A 12,980-nucleotide genomic window follows, 5' to 3' on the forward strand; every position below is an offset into this window, starting at 1 on the left:
AGAACTCATGGACCCCTGAAGTGAAAGTGTTCTGGGGAGAGATGTTTATGTAAGAAGTTATGTGTGGGTTGTGGTTTTTGGCCATCTGTAATCTGGGATTTCAGATTGATTGTTTAGACAAAAGGGGGCCATCACTGGGTGGGTGAGTGCTCAGATAAAGCAGGGTAAACATTGGAAGAGAGGTGGCGGCACAGGGATCCCACGGAAAGCCCTGAGAGCCCTTTGGAAGAGGGAGAGGATTTCTGTTCTGCATTGTGTAACTGAGCTTTGTGGGCAAGAATCCCTGGCAGGTTCCCGCATGTGGGCAGGGCCGTTCACTCTTCTTCCTTGTAGGTCAAATTCAGAAACTCCATTGACCTGGCAGGAGCCCGTCCCTGCACGATGTGTCTCCGTGCTCTGTGCTGGGTGTCACTAGCAACCTGCGTGGTTTGGGGTGAGTACTTTTGAAATACAAATTTGTGGGGACATATTTGAAAATCCTTGCAGAGTTGTGTGTGCATAGAGCAAAACTAAGACAGACAGATTTGGTTCTGTGGGGGAATTCGCTCTCCTGACTTGGGCTTGCCTTCAAGTGGCCCAGACCACAGCACAGGACATGCTGAGATCAGGAGAGGATAAAAACCCTGAGACCCAGCAGCACACTCCAGGTACAGAAGTGTAAGGAGACAATCCCAACAGGAGCGAAATCAGCACAACTCCAATCAGGTGGAACAGGCTTTCTTCGCCGGACCGCGGAGGGGATTAAGTGGCTTCATTTCTCAAGTTCTTAAAGGAGAGGCTCCCCTTCATGTCTTGCCACGTCCACAGCAGTAACTGCCGTGTAGTGACAAATGCCACTGCACTGGCCTGAGCCTGCTGAAGGACTGAGGTCAAAGCTTCCTGGAGCGCAGCCTCAGGCAGTCTCCTGGCAATCAGCAGTCGACATGGGACCTGATGCCGAAGACAGGCCGCCTGCTAAGGGATGGCCTTGGAAGCGAGCCCTCCTGGCATTCTGCATGCTCTTTCTTTGTATATCTTATCTTTCCTGTTCACAGCTGACCAAGCTCCCAAGAATCACAGTATAGAATGAAACTGATGATCCTCTAAAATCCGCTCCACCATTCATTAAAGCAGTTCTGGAAGAGATAAAACAGACCGCTCCTAACTTAAGTTTGGGAAGACAGGAAAGTATGATGAATTTGGGAATAGATGGGTAAACTATCAGGGAAAGAAGCAGTTATGGCATGAACTTCCGTTTATGGAGAAATTAGCAAGAACTAAAAAACCCTGGTGCTTTTATACCAAAGATGAGAGAAAAGAATTAGCAGAAAACATGAAACCAGCTTTAGAATATTGATATAAAACGTCTGATAAGGAATGGATAGCACACCTGGGTACAGTGCAACAAAGTATAAAAAAAGATATATTAGTGGGGGCTTTGAACTCTGAGGCTTTGACCTTGAGAACCAGCTCTTGCTGATAGACTGTGGCTAATGGTATGAGACAGTGTTCTAAGAAGTCCTTGCCAACAGCTGTGGTACAAAGGAAGTCCTAAATTAGATAATGCTTAGCCTTGATTTATGTCTAGAACTGTGAGTGGGGTAATGATGTACACATGCCAAGTTCCTTAATTAGTTCTGTATATAAACCTGAACTTTGCAGAGATAAAATTGCAGCAGATTCTCACTACACAGTGTGTCTGTCTGTCATTCCCTTGCGTCGTATGCTGACTTTCCTATCCTTCACCCCTGGTCTCCCGTGGATTGCAGTCTCCCAGAGAGATGGTCCGTGGCAATGTCTCTATATGTGGTGGGCCCCCCATCCTTTTTTCTATTAATACATAAGTATTATACATATTAATACATAAGTATGGGATGTATTCATAGAAAATATGGGGTATGGTCAAAATAGCACACCAGGACCCAACAGCCATCGAAAAGACAGCTTGTTATTTATTGTTTCCAAGAGGAGCAGCATAGAAGAACTGGGGGTGAGGGGCTCAGGAAATGTCAGATCACTGAGGAGGCTCAAGGCTGGAGATCTGCAGCAAATGTCTCTTTTGTTAGCATTTCAAGGGATGCTGGAGAGCAGTACTGTCTTGGTTGTCTGATACCAGGTTCTGGATGATGGGGGCAGGTGGGCCGTGGTCCATGCTATCAAATCTGGGTAAAGCAAGCAGTTAGAGTTGTGACTCTGTAGGGGACAGACCCCGAGAGTGACAGTGCCCACAGGTCATGATGGCCTCATAAACATCAGACACACATTAAATTCATGGTTAATGTATGGCTATAGCATTGATTTTAACATATATCTGTGGCATTTTATTGATTGAGAAAAGAGATTCACAGGGATGTGTGTTCTTCCAAGTTTGTCTGGAAAATCATGTCCTGAGCTGTCCCTAGCTCCTGAATCCAGAGTCAGGGCTCAACACTCAGTTCCCCAAAAGCCTCACCCTGTCGGACTTGTGATAGTGAGAAAGGCCTAGAACTAAGTGTATAATAGTGATGAAGGACCCAGATATAGATCAGAGCATTCCTTTGCTGCTGGTTACCCTGGCAACACCACTCTTTCCATCTTCAGGAACTCCACACAGGGTATTTCCAACTTCAATGGGCAGACCAATAGTTAACCTGGAAAGACTCTTGGTATGAATACCTTAAAGAAACAGGGATACACATCTGGTACACAGTAGTCATCACATCTGTGTGCAAGTTCGATGATGTAAGTCGTAACTGTTGTTGGTAATAGTCTTGTTTTCCCTGCCCCCTGCATGCCTGCACACGCTGCTCTGGGTGTTCTGGGTGAAAGTTCACAGCTAATTTAGCCACACTTGAGCATTTGGGATCAGATTTTGCCTTCTTGCCGCTGACTCATCCCTTTTTTCAACTCTTCTCCTCTGCCTCCTTCTCCTCAGGTTTCCATGGTTCATGTCTTTCTCCTACCACCACTCTGTTGGGGGTTCTTATTCAGCTAGAGCTCTGTTTGTAATCTTGGCTCTTTCTCTTGCTTCACACTCCTATGGTGGCGCCACACACACACACACACACACACACACACACATGCTGCAGGTTCGCTGACTGGACAGAACAGTGTGCGTCCTTTCTGACCTCTCAATGTTGAGATGACCACACACACTGCCATCCTTCCTTGTTCATTTTTGTCTCACCATGCAGTTCAGGCTGTACCTTAACTAGCTATAGAGCCCATGCTGGTCTAGAACTTAAGGTGATTCCACTGGCCCAGACTCCCAAGGTTTGTGGTCATCAGTGTACCTCAGGAGCCCCGGGTCACCTACCAGGATATCTCAGGGCCTTCCCACTGAATCCACAGGAAGGTGGTGTTTCTTCCCTTTGCCCCATATCAGGGCAGGAAGCAAGTCCTCATGCCCCATGCTCATCCCCATGTGTCTGCATAGCAGTTTCTTACTGAGTATAAAAGAGACCTGAGCACAGTCAACAACTCTTCACACAAATGAAGAAGAAAAATCAACATGTCGTGTTGCCATCTATGGGTCACCTCATATCCAGGTTTCCCAGGAAGTCTGTTTCAGCGGTGTGCTAAAAGTAGAAAGTTAAACAAAATAGAAATTATTAACAGCAATGACAAAACGAGACAAGCATGTGATTGACTTCACAGGGTATCAGGCATGGCCCCAGACTTGCAACAGCTTTTTCCAAAAGGGTCTAGTGTTAATGGCTGTTCTCTAGAAAACTCTTCTTAGACTTAGGATGTTTGCAGTCTGATAATTTAAGGCTATTAAAGCAAAACACACATCACTAACCAAATGTCATTATGTAAAAGCATCATAAGTTGTGCGTCCCCCCAGAATTTCATTTGCTTTTATTTATAATAATTAGCCGCAGAAATAAAAACAACCAAATGCCCATATTATGGACCTGGTTATTAAGACCGTGTCTCATAGATGCTATCTTGTAAGCTTGATTCTTTATGGGAATAGTATCTATGAGACATGATGCCAGACTTACTGATGTCAAGGTTATTCCAAAATAAATCTGGAAGTTTTTTTCTGACCATGCCTTATTATCCTAATATTAAAATTTACACAGTATTGATAATATTTTTTACCCTTCCAAGCTCCTCTCTGTTCTTTCCCACCTTCCTACCCACCCAACTTTATGTTCTTTCTCTCTCTCAAAAACTGTTAAAGAGGGAGGAATTAACAAACTCTCTGCAGCTACAGGGGAAGAGTTAGGACCAAAAGGGGAAACTTAGGTGTTAAGAATGATGCTGACAGGTAGGCTATTACACAAACAAGAAGATGCCAGACTTGGTGGTGATGGAATTGTAAGGGCGTGGATATCCTCCTGATGCTTAAAGGAGGGTCAGGGTGGTTCTCTCTGGTCCCACAGAGGGTACAAGGACAGAAGAGGAAGCTGCAGGGAGATGAGGAAAGATCATCTTCTATTCAAGAATGGAGCTGAAAGGGCAGGCAGGATATTGACCCAGTTTCTCTTCACCTTGGAGGACTCTACCCAGACAGACCAGCAGACTTTAGATCTTTGTGTTCGCAGAGCCATAGACACTTCAGACACTTCTTTGCCCACCATGTAAAATCTAGTAATTCAGTCAGGTGTTCAGTGTACTCCCCAAACACTGGACTCTCAGGATCATCTTCTCCCCATGGGCTCCACCTGGGCATCAAAGGGCCATTCATCCTTAATGGCCAGGGTCCATGCTATGCTTTGTGGACCTCTTACTTTGCTTGCTGTGCAATCACTTTATCACTCTATATCTCTAGCCTTCTTTTTTTTCTTTTTTTTAAATTTTTTTTATTGAGAAAAAGAAAAAAAATTCCGCCTCCTCCCAGCCTCCCATTTCTCTCCCCCTCCTCCCACACTTCTCCCCCTCCCCCCACTCTTCTCCCCCTCCCTCTCTAGTCCAAAGAGCAGTCAGGGTTCCCTGCCCTGTGGAAAGTCCAAGGTCCTCCCCCCTCTGTCCATGCCAAGAAAGGGAAAAATCAAAACGGCTAGGCTCCCACAAAGCCAGAACATGAAGTAGGATCAAAACCCCGTGCCATTGTCCTTGGCTTCTCATCAGTCCTCATTGTTCGCCATGTTCAGAGAGTCTGGTTTTATCCCATGCTTTTTCAGTCATAGTCCAGCTGGCCTTGGTGAGCTCCCAATAGATCAGCCCCCTTTCTCAGTGGGTGGGTGCAACCCTCATGGTCCTGACTTCCTTGCTCATGTTCTCCCTCCTTCTGCTCCTCATTGGGACCTTGGGAACTCAGTCCGGTGCTCCAGTGTGGGTCTCTGTCTCTATCTCCATCCATCACCAGATGAAGGTTCTATGGTGATATGCAAGATATTCGTCAGCATTGCTATAGGATAGGGTCATTTCAGGTTCCCTATCCTCAGCTGCCCAAGGAACTAACTGGGGACATCACCTTGGACTCCTGGGAGCCACTCTAGGTTCAAGTCTCTTGCCAACCCTAAGGTGGCTCCCTTAACTAAGATTTGTGCTTCCCTGCTCCCTTATCTAACCTTCCTTTATCCAATCATTCTGTTTCCCCAAGTTCCCCCCATCCTCCCCTTCTCACTTTTCTCTCCCCATCTCCCCTTTCCCCATCCCACCCCACCCCCAATATCCCAATTTTTTTCTCCGGAAATTTTGTCTACTTCCCATAGCCAGGGGATAACTATATGTTTTCCTTTGGGTTCACCTTCTTATTTAGCTTCTTTAGGATCACCAATTATAGACTCCGTGACCTTTATTTATGGCTATAAACCAATTGTGAGTGAGTACATCCCATGTTCATCTTTTTGGGTCTGGGTTACCTCACTCAGGATAGTGTTTTCTATTTCCATCCATTTGCATGCAAAATTCAACAAGTCACTGTTTTTTACCGCAGCATAGTACTCTAATGTGTATATATTCCACACTTTCTTCATCCATTCTTCCATTGAAGGACATCTAGGTTGTTTCCAGGTTCTGGCTATTACAAATAATACTGCTATGAACATAGTTGAACAAATGCTCCTCCTGCTGACTGTCTCAGAACCTCATGATACCATCATTCAGAAGACTTCACTTCCTCCAACTTCTCTGGCACCTGCCTAGCCCTTCTTTTGGTACACATTTCTTATCTCAAGCACCAGGTGCAACACGTCCGTTTTCCACTACAGCCATCTTCCTGAGAGAGGAACCACTTGTTCTTCTTCTGGTCCAGCATGAAGCTCACACCAGAGTCCTAATAGATACAGGTTTCTCAAGGGAACCAAAGTTCTGTTTGGTCCTAGCAGTTCTTTTTCCACTGTGACTTTGCCTGGATTCTGTTCTACCTCACACTTCAGTTTGATTTTTGAATCAACCCTCTGAAATAAATGTTCTTTGTCTTAATTTCAGGTCAGAAGCAAATGAGCCCAGAAGTAATTAGGTGACTTATTCAAGGCCAAGTGCTTAGAAAAGGGGAAAACCCACATGGAATCCAGGTCTGATCTTGTCGCTGTAATGTATCCTTTCTCTCCTCCATGTTCCACAGGGCACCCGTCCTCACCACCTGTGGTGAACACTGTTCATGGGAAAGTTCTGGGGAAGTATGTCAGCTTAGAAGGATTCTCACAGCCTGTGGCCGTCTTCCTGGGAGTTCCCTTTGCCAAGCCTCCTCTTGGAATCCTGAGGTTTGCTCCACCACAACCTGCAGAACCCTGGAGCTTTGTGAAGAACGCCACCTCCTACCCTCCTATGTAAGTCGCTGGGGAGGGCCTGAACCTTGTTCAACAGAGACATCTGTCATAGAAAGATAAAGAGGGGGTCATTCACTGGTCCAATAGCCTCCTGGAGTCCTCCAAAGTACTTTAGAAATACTACAGACCTTTCACTGCTTTCTAGACTCCTCTGTTCATCACCCTCTCTAAACCGATGCTACAAACAGAAGTGGGCATAAGAGGTACTAATCTAAAGCATAAATGAGTTAGTGAGTATATGAGAAAAATCGAAACCAGTGTCTGAGACTCCAGGGAGACTCAATAATTCCCAACAATTCTATTTCTATCCTATATTGGTCCTTTGTGATCTCTTATTAGAGAAGTCAACAGTTATTCTTTCATAAAAGGATGACGGAAGTCATTAGAGATAACAGTCAGTGTCTCTATTTGAACCTGGAGGATGTGTGCTCAGGGCAGAAAAGGTACTCAGTCAACATTGTCCAGCACTGGTGACTAACTATTAGAGTGCAGGTCATTGAGGTCATCCCATAAAGACATCAGCCATAACTTGCAATAGGCAATAGGCTAAACAGTTATTAGTGGTAGTTCCTAGATTCACAGAAGTCTCAATAGGACTAGAAGAAGGTTACCTGATGAAAGATCAAGGTCACCCTTAGCCCACTGCACTAGACCTAGGCATTGAGAAGACACTGGTTAGATTTTCATATTCCAGGTAGATCAGACTATGAACATCTCTCCATTGCCCATAGTGCCCCCAAAGGCTCCAGGAAGGGGAGAGATGCCAAGTGTTTCTTCCTCTTTTGGGTTGGGGTGCTGTGGATTCCCACCATTTTCCCATGAAACCCCTCTTATTAATTATCCCAAGTTCCAGTCCCATGAAAACAACTCTATTCACAAGCTCAAATATTCTGGTGCAGGTGACATTTCCAGCTTCTATATGTTGTAATTTCAGGTGTCCACTCTCTCCTCCAGGTGCTCCCAAGATGCAGTCAAAGGGCAGAGGGTCAATGACCTCATCACCAACAGAGAGGAGAAAATTCATCTTGAGTTTTCCGAAGACTGTCTCTACCTGAATATTTACACTCCTGCCGATTTGACAAAGAGCAGCAGGCTGCCGGTAAGCACGGGAACCACTGGTCTAGTCCTTTGTGCTAACATCATCCAAGTCTTCAGTGTGACTGGAAAGGGTTTAAGGCCACTAGACGCACAGGTAGACAAGCCAGGACTGGGTCAGGGACCAGGAGCTTCCTTTCACCACAGAAAATGTAAATGTTTCTTCCAATTTTGGTGCGATCGCTATACATCTGGAATGTGCAGCTGAAGGTTTTCATGTTCTCTTAACACAAATACAAGTTTTTCAAAATGATTACTCTTAGTTGTTAGCTTAAAAATCTGGTCTCCACAGCAGTTAGGACACAATTTACAACAATGTTAGTAGTAGAAGAAACCTTAGAGAAAACGAGCAGCCCAAGTCTTCCTGTACAGGTAAAGAAACTGAGGGTCAGGTAGGGAAGAGAGGGCACCCAGAAGGAATGGCAGGACAAGAGCTTGGGTTTCCATCTTCAAGCTTGTGCCCCTACTCAAGGCCTGGCAAGGGAGATGTGTGCTGCCTTTCTCCTCGCGTTACCTGTGGCAACTTTCACTGCCAGGTGAAAGCGCTCATGGCCCATGATGGCAGTGTGGAGGGAGAACTCTGGGGCAATCTCATAGGCGCTTTTCATGCCCTTTGCCAACCACCTGTGATTTTACTGAAGCTTCCTCCCCTCCCTGGTTGCCCTTGGCACATGCTGACTGCCTAGTGAGTCAGCATTTCCCATTGGAATGAAGAAGCAGGGGTGGGGCAGGCTGCCCGTGACAGACCACACACAGTCTTGGAGCTGTAAAGACATGACCCTTGAACCCTTGAAGTCGAATAAGGTAGGGTATGAGCACCCACCCAGTCCCCTGGGAGCACCTTGGATGGAACTCAGAAGGGAAGGAGGACACCAGAATAGTACTGGACCCTAAACCTGTTTGCACAAGGAGGTAAGAACAAATCTCACCCCCGCCCATTTATTCAGCTTCTGTTTTGGAATCTGTGTCTACACAGTCAGACTTAGGGTTAGGAGAAGCGAAGACAGGAGTCATTACGTGTAGTGAAAATGCAAGCAGGCCTGCTTTTCATCCCACACAGCTAGCTTTACACCCGAAATAACAACACACAAATTATATTCATTCAAACACTGCCTGGGCTCTAGTCTCTTACTGGCTAACTCTCACATCTTGATTAACCCATTTCTATTAATGTGTATCGCCACTTGACTATGGCTTACCAGCATGAGTCTAACCACTGTCCGTCTTGGACATGCTTGGAGAAGCATGGCATCTGCCTGACTCTGCTTTTTTCCTCCCAGAATTCTGTTCAGTCTCCTCTACTCACATAAGGGCTAGCCTACCAAAAGGCCAGTGCAGTTTCTTTATTAACCAATGAAAGTAACACACAGACAGATGACCTTTCTACTTCAATTATGCATAGCCTTGCCTTCAAAGATCTTGTCATCTGGTTGCACAGACATCTCAGATAACAGCTTCAACACATGGTTGACTACTCTGTGGGCTCAGTCTTCAAGATGAGCTTGACTCTGACCCTCCATGTAGGTGGTAGAGACCCCAAGGGGAGGAGAAACAGAAGCTCATAGAGCTTGGAAAGCAAGGGACTGTCCAGCTATGCATGCAGGCCCCAGGGACACATAGATTCCACCCGCTAAAAAGCAGGAATCACTTGCCTTCCTAGCCTCTTTTTTCCCCTCACATGTTGTAAATAGGTCAATGGTGGCTGCTGAGCCGTGCCTGAGACTTAGTGGAGGTCACAGCAGCACCGACACTAGTCAGAGTTGTGGGAGTACTGGCTCCTGGCCCAGATCACCAAACTGTGCCCGTGACTGCATTGGTTAGGAGCTCAACTGTGAGCTTGGGCCAGATGGCTGCTCAAGTCCTACTTCCACTTCTCATTAGCAGTGGGATCCCAGCAGAGGTGCCTCAGTTTTTCTATCCATCAAATGGGATAATCTTCATTTTTTTTTATAACTTTGCTCAGATTATCCTTGCCTTCTCTTTCCTGTTTATTAGCAGTGTTGTATAAGATTTCAACTTTATTTTCTCCCAGTTCTTTGAAATGTGAGCTCCTTAAATCCCGAAGCCTTAAATGAACAGTTATTGTATTCCTCCTCAGCCTCCAGCCAGATGAAAGAACCCAGTGTAGAGCAGGTGCTCTTAATAGTAAGATGGCTGGGGACTAGATGGAGAGGGGAGATGTAAATGGGGTTAGCAAGATGGGAAGGATTGTGCTGGAAAGGGTACCAACCAGAGGCCTGGAGATGAACATACAGGCACATTACAGTTAATAGAGATGATGCTAAAAGACTAAGCTACCTGAATGGACCATGTATCAGGATGTCAGCATGCTGGGGAGAAGATGACATCATTGCTCCCTCTTGTTCCCGTAACGAAGCTCTCAGTTAGAGGAGCCCTGGGGAGACTTGGCACAGAGGTCTAAAGAGAAAGGTAGAGGCACTGAATGAGGTGACATTCTGGTTTCTAGCCTGGTAAGTTGAGGAAGACGTATAATGGTATTTCTACAGCCCAGCTGGGCACCGGTGAATTTTGAATGGTGATGCCCTGAATCAGGACCAGGCCATGCAAACCAAACCAAACATCTTCTGAGCTCCTTCCCAATTCTATTTCCTATGACAAATATGATTCTTTCCTTGCTACCTAGGTGATGGTGTGGATCCACGGAGGTGGACTGACATTGGGTGGGGCGTCCACCTATGATGGACTGGCCCTCTCTGCACATGAAAATGTGGTAGTGGTAACCATTCAGTACCGCCTGAGCATCTGGGGTTTCTTCAGGTAGGATGTGTGGACACTCCTCTCTGCAGATTGGCTTCTGTATTGATCAGCTCTACAGCAGTGAATTTGAAATCTGTCAATGTCGAGGACCTCAGATTTGTTTAACTCAGTGTTTGGGTGGCTGGAAACCAAAGACTGAATTATCAGACTTTGGTGTAGTGAGGGGCCCTAGGCTACAATGCATCATTGTGGAAGAATAGACATTGAGTCTGTGGGATAAAGAGACAGCGACACAGCAAGTCAGAGAAAGTGGGAAGGCAGTCTTGTTCTTTTGGGAACAACTCACTTTCTCAGGATATAGTGTGGTTCCCTTGAGCACACATCCCTGAGAAATAAAGTGCGCAATGATAGACCCAACCCTCTACAAATCCTCCCACTGAATATACCTGGACGTTAGGTACTGAAGCCCCCTTTTCTTGTGAAAAAGACCATATCCAAACCATCAAATCTGCAGAATTAAAGGAGCAAGGACCCAGTTTTAGTAATGGTATCCTTCACAGGGATGTTTGATAAAATTTTCCGTGTTGGGGGTCCAGTCTTTGTCTTTCATTATTGGGCCCTATCTACCTTTACGTTCCTCAGCCACACTCCTCTTGCTTCTGGGATCTTCCTAGATTCCTACTCTATGAGACCAAGTCTTATTGATTCCGAAAAGCCCAGGCTTCATGTTGCCGCCTTTGAAATGGCCACCTGTATTTCATCAGTACTCAGCATTCCTCTGTGACAGCAATCAGCACTACAGGACAGCACTTGAAAGTTAGACATTTCTGCACAGGGAAGTAGGGAAGGGGTGAGTTCATGGAGGGCTCTCAGCCTAGAAGCTAACTGCAACCTTACCAGTGCTCATTCCAACCTTATATAGCTCCTAAGACTATATAATAGCAACAATGAGATGCTCCCGTGCCCCGCCCCTCCCCACTGCCCAGTACATTCCTTCTCTGCCTCACTTCTCTGTCCTCAGGCACTGTGTGCTTCCTTCTTCCTCTCTGTAAACCCCCTGAGTGCTTCCAACAACTCTTCTATACTATCTGTAATCCCCAATCCCACCTTTAAATCCTACACAGTCCTTTCACCTGCCTCCTGGTCTTCTGTCGACACGCATAGGGTTCTCCCGCTTAACCGGGAGAAACTTGGCCCTTGGCACCCACCGATCATTCCTTCAACAAAGGTCCTCATCCATTTCCCGCAGGACCCTACACAGCTGCCGACTGCTCCAAGCACCCATTTGCTCACAACACAGGCCTTGCAAACATCCCAGATTCTCCTCTTTTGGCTCACAAACCTTTTTTCCATTCAGACAAGAGATCCTCATGACTCTATCTTTAAAATATGCTCAGAATCCTGATGCTCTGGATCCACATTTTCCACCCCTTTCAACGCCCTGTTTCTGAGGGATGCATTAATGTTAGAACCAATATTTTAAACAAACTTGCAACTTTACATGGAGGCTGCTGCATATTGTGGCCAGAACACTTGAGGAGCGACTGGGCCATGCCATGCCTTTGTGTAATACTCCCATGAATTCTAAAGGCATAGAAGCCTTGCCAAGGCTCACAGCAGTGGCTCTGCTTGCGTCTCACGGAAGCTGCATGCATATTTTTGTTCCCACAGCCCCAAGGCCTTCACACCTGCAGCTCATCTTAATTGAAACTCTTCCTTGGGTATTTACAAAGCCCTGGTGCTCATTTTACTTAGGTCTCTATCAAATGCCACCACCTCAAAGAGAGCATCTCTGGTTGTGAGTCTAAAGCATATCCCAGACCTACCTTTGTTCCTTTCTTTACCTGATTTTCTTTTCCCCATTGCTGACATTATATTGTCATTTTATCTGTTAATTCATGCTCTGTCCTGTGAGTTGAGTGTTGCCATATTTTTTGTTTTGTTTTGAGATGTGCCATAGCACTCACACCAGATTTAGATACATATTGAACCCTTAGTACATAGTTAGTTGTTGGAATGAGAGCCTTGCACAGGGGAAGATTCCTGTCAGGGGTGCCAAGTTCATCAGGATTCTGAAAAACTTCAAAAGACTCCCCAATACATCTGTGGTCCTAAGATCCCTGCCACGCAATATGTACTTTCTCTGTCTCTTGCAGCACAGGGGATGAACACAGCCGGGGGAACTGGGGTCATTTGGACCAGGTTGCTGCACTGCGCTGGGTTCAAGACAACATTGCCAACTTTGGAGGGGACCCAGACTCTGTGACCATCTTTGGAGAGTCAGCAGGAGGTTTCAGTGTCTCTGTTCTTGTAAGTGTCCCCAGAACCAGGCCTTGTGTGCAGGCTTGCTGATGTGACTGCTAATGGAACCTCTTAAAGGTCAGCTGTTTGCTTTCAAAACCCAAAACCTGTACTCAGTGTCCATTTTACTCACGACACAATATTTTTTTATGAATAACTACAGATATTTATTTAATTTTATAT

General features: G+C 45.8%; 1 protein-coding gene across 1 annotated transcript in view; it reads left to right on the plus strand.

Moving 5' to 3' along the window:
- The first annotated feature begins 322 nt into the window (after positions 1–322).
- LOC101984159 (carboxylesterase 1F-like) overlaps positions 323–12,980 on the plus strand; it is a 28,345-nt gene continuing 15,687 nt past the window's right edge. The window contains exons 1-5 of the mRNA XM_005369582.1: positions 323–433; positions 6,479–6,683; positions 7,638–7,782; positions 10,423–10,556; positions 12,653–12,806. Of these exons, the coding sequence (XP_005369639.1) occupies positions 382–433; positions 6,479–6,683; positions 7,638–7,782; positions 10,423–10,556; positions 12,653–12,806 (690 nt within the window). The 5' untranslated portion in view covers positions 323–381. The remainder of the gene's footprint in view (positions 434–6,478; positions 6,684–7,637; positions 7,783–10,422; positions 10,557–12,652; positions 12,807–12,980) is intronic.

This window comes from Microtus ochrogaster, unplaced genomic scaffold, assembly GCF_000317375.1.
Source record: "Microtus ochrogaster isolate Prairie Vole_2 unplaced genomic scaffold, MicOch1.0 UNK54, whole genome shotgun sequence".
Taxonomy (NCBI): domain Eukaryota; kingdom Metazoa; phylum Chordata; class Mammalia; order Rodentia; family Cricetidae; genus Microtus; species Microtus ochrogaster.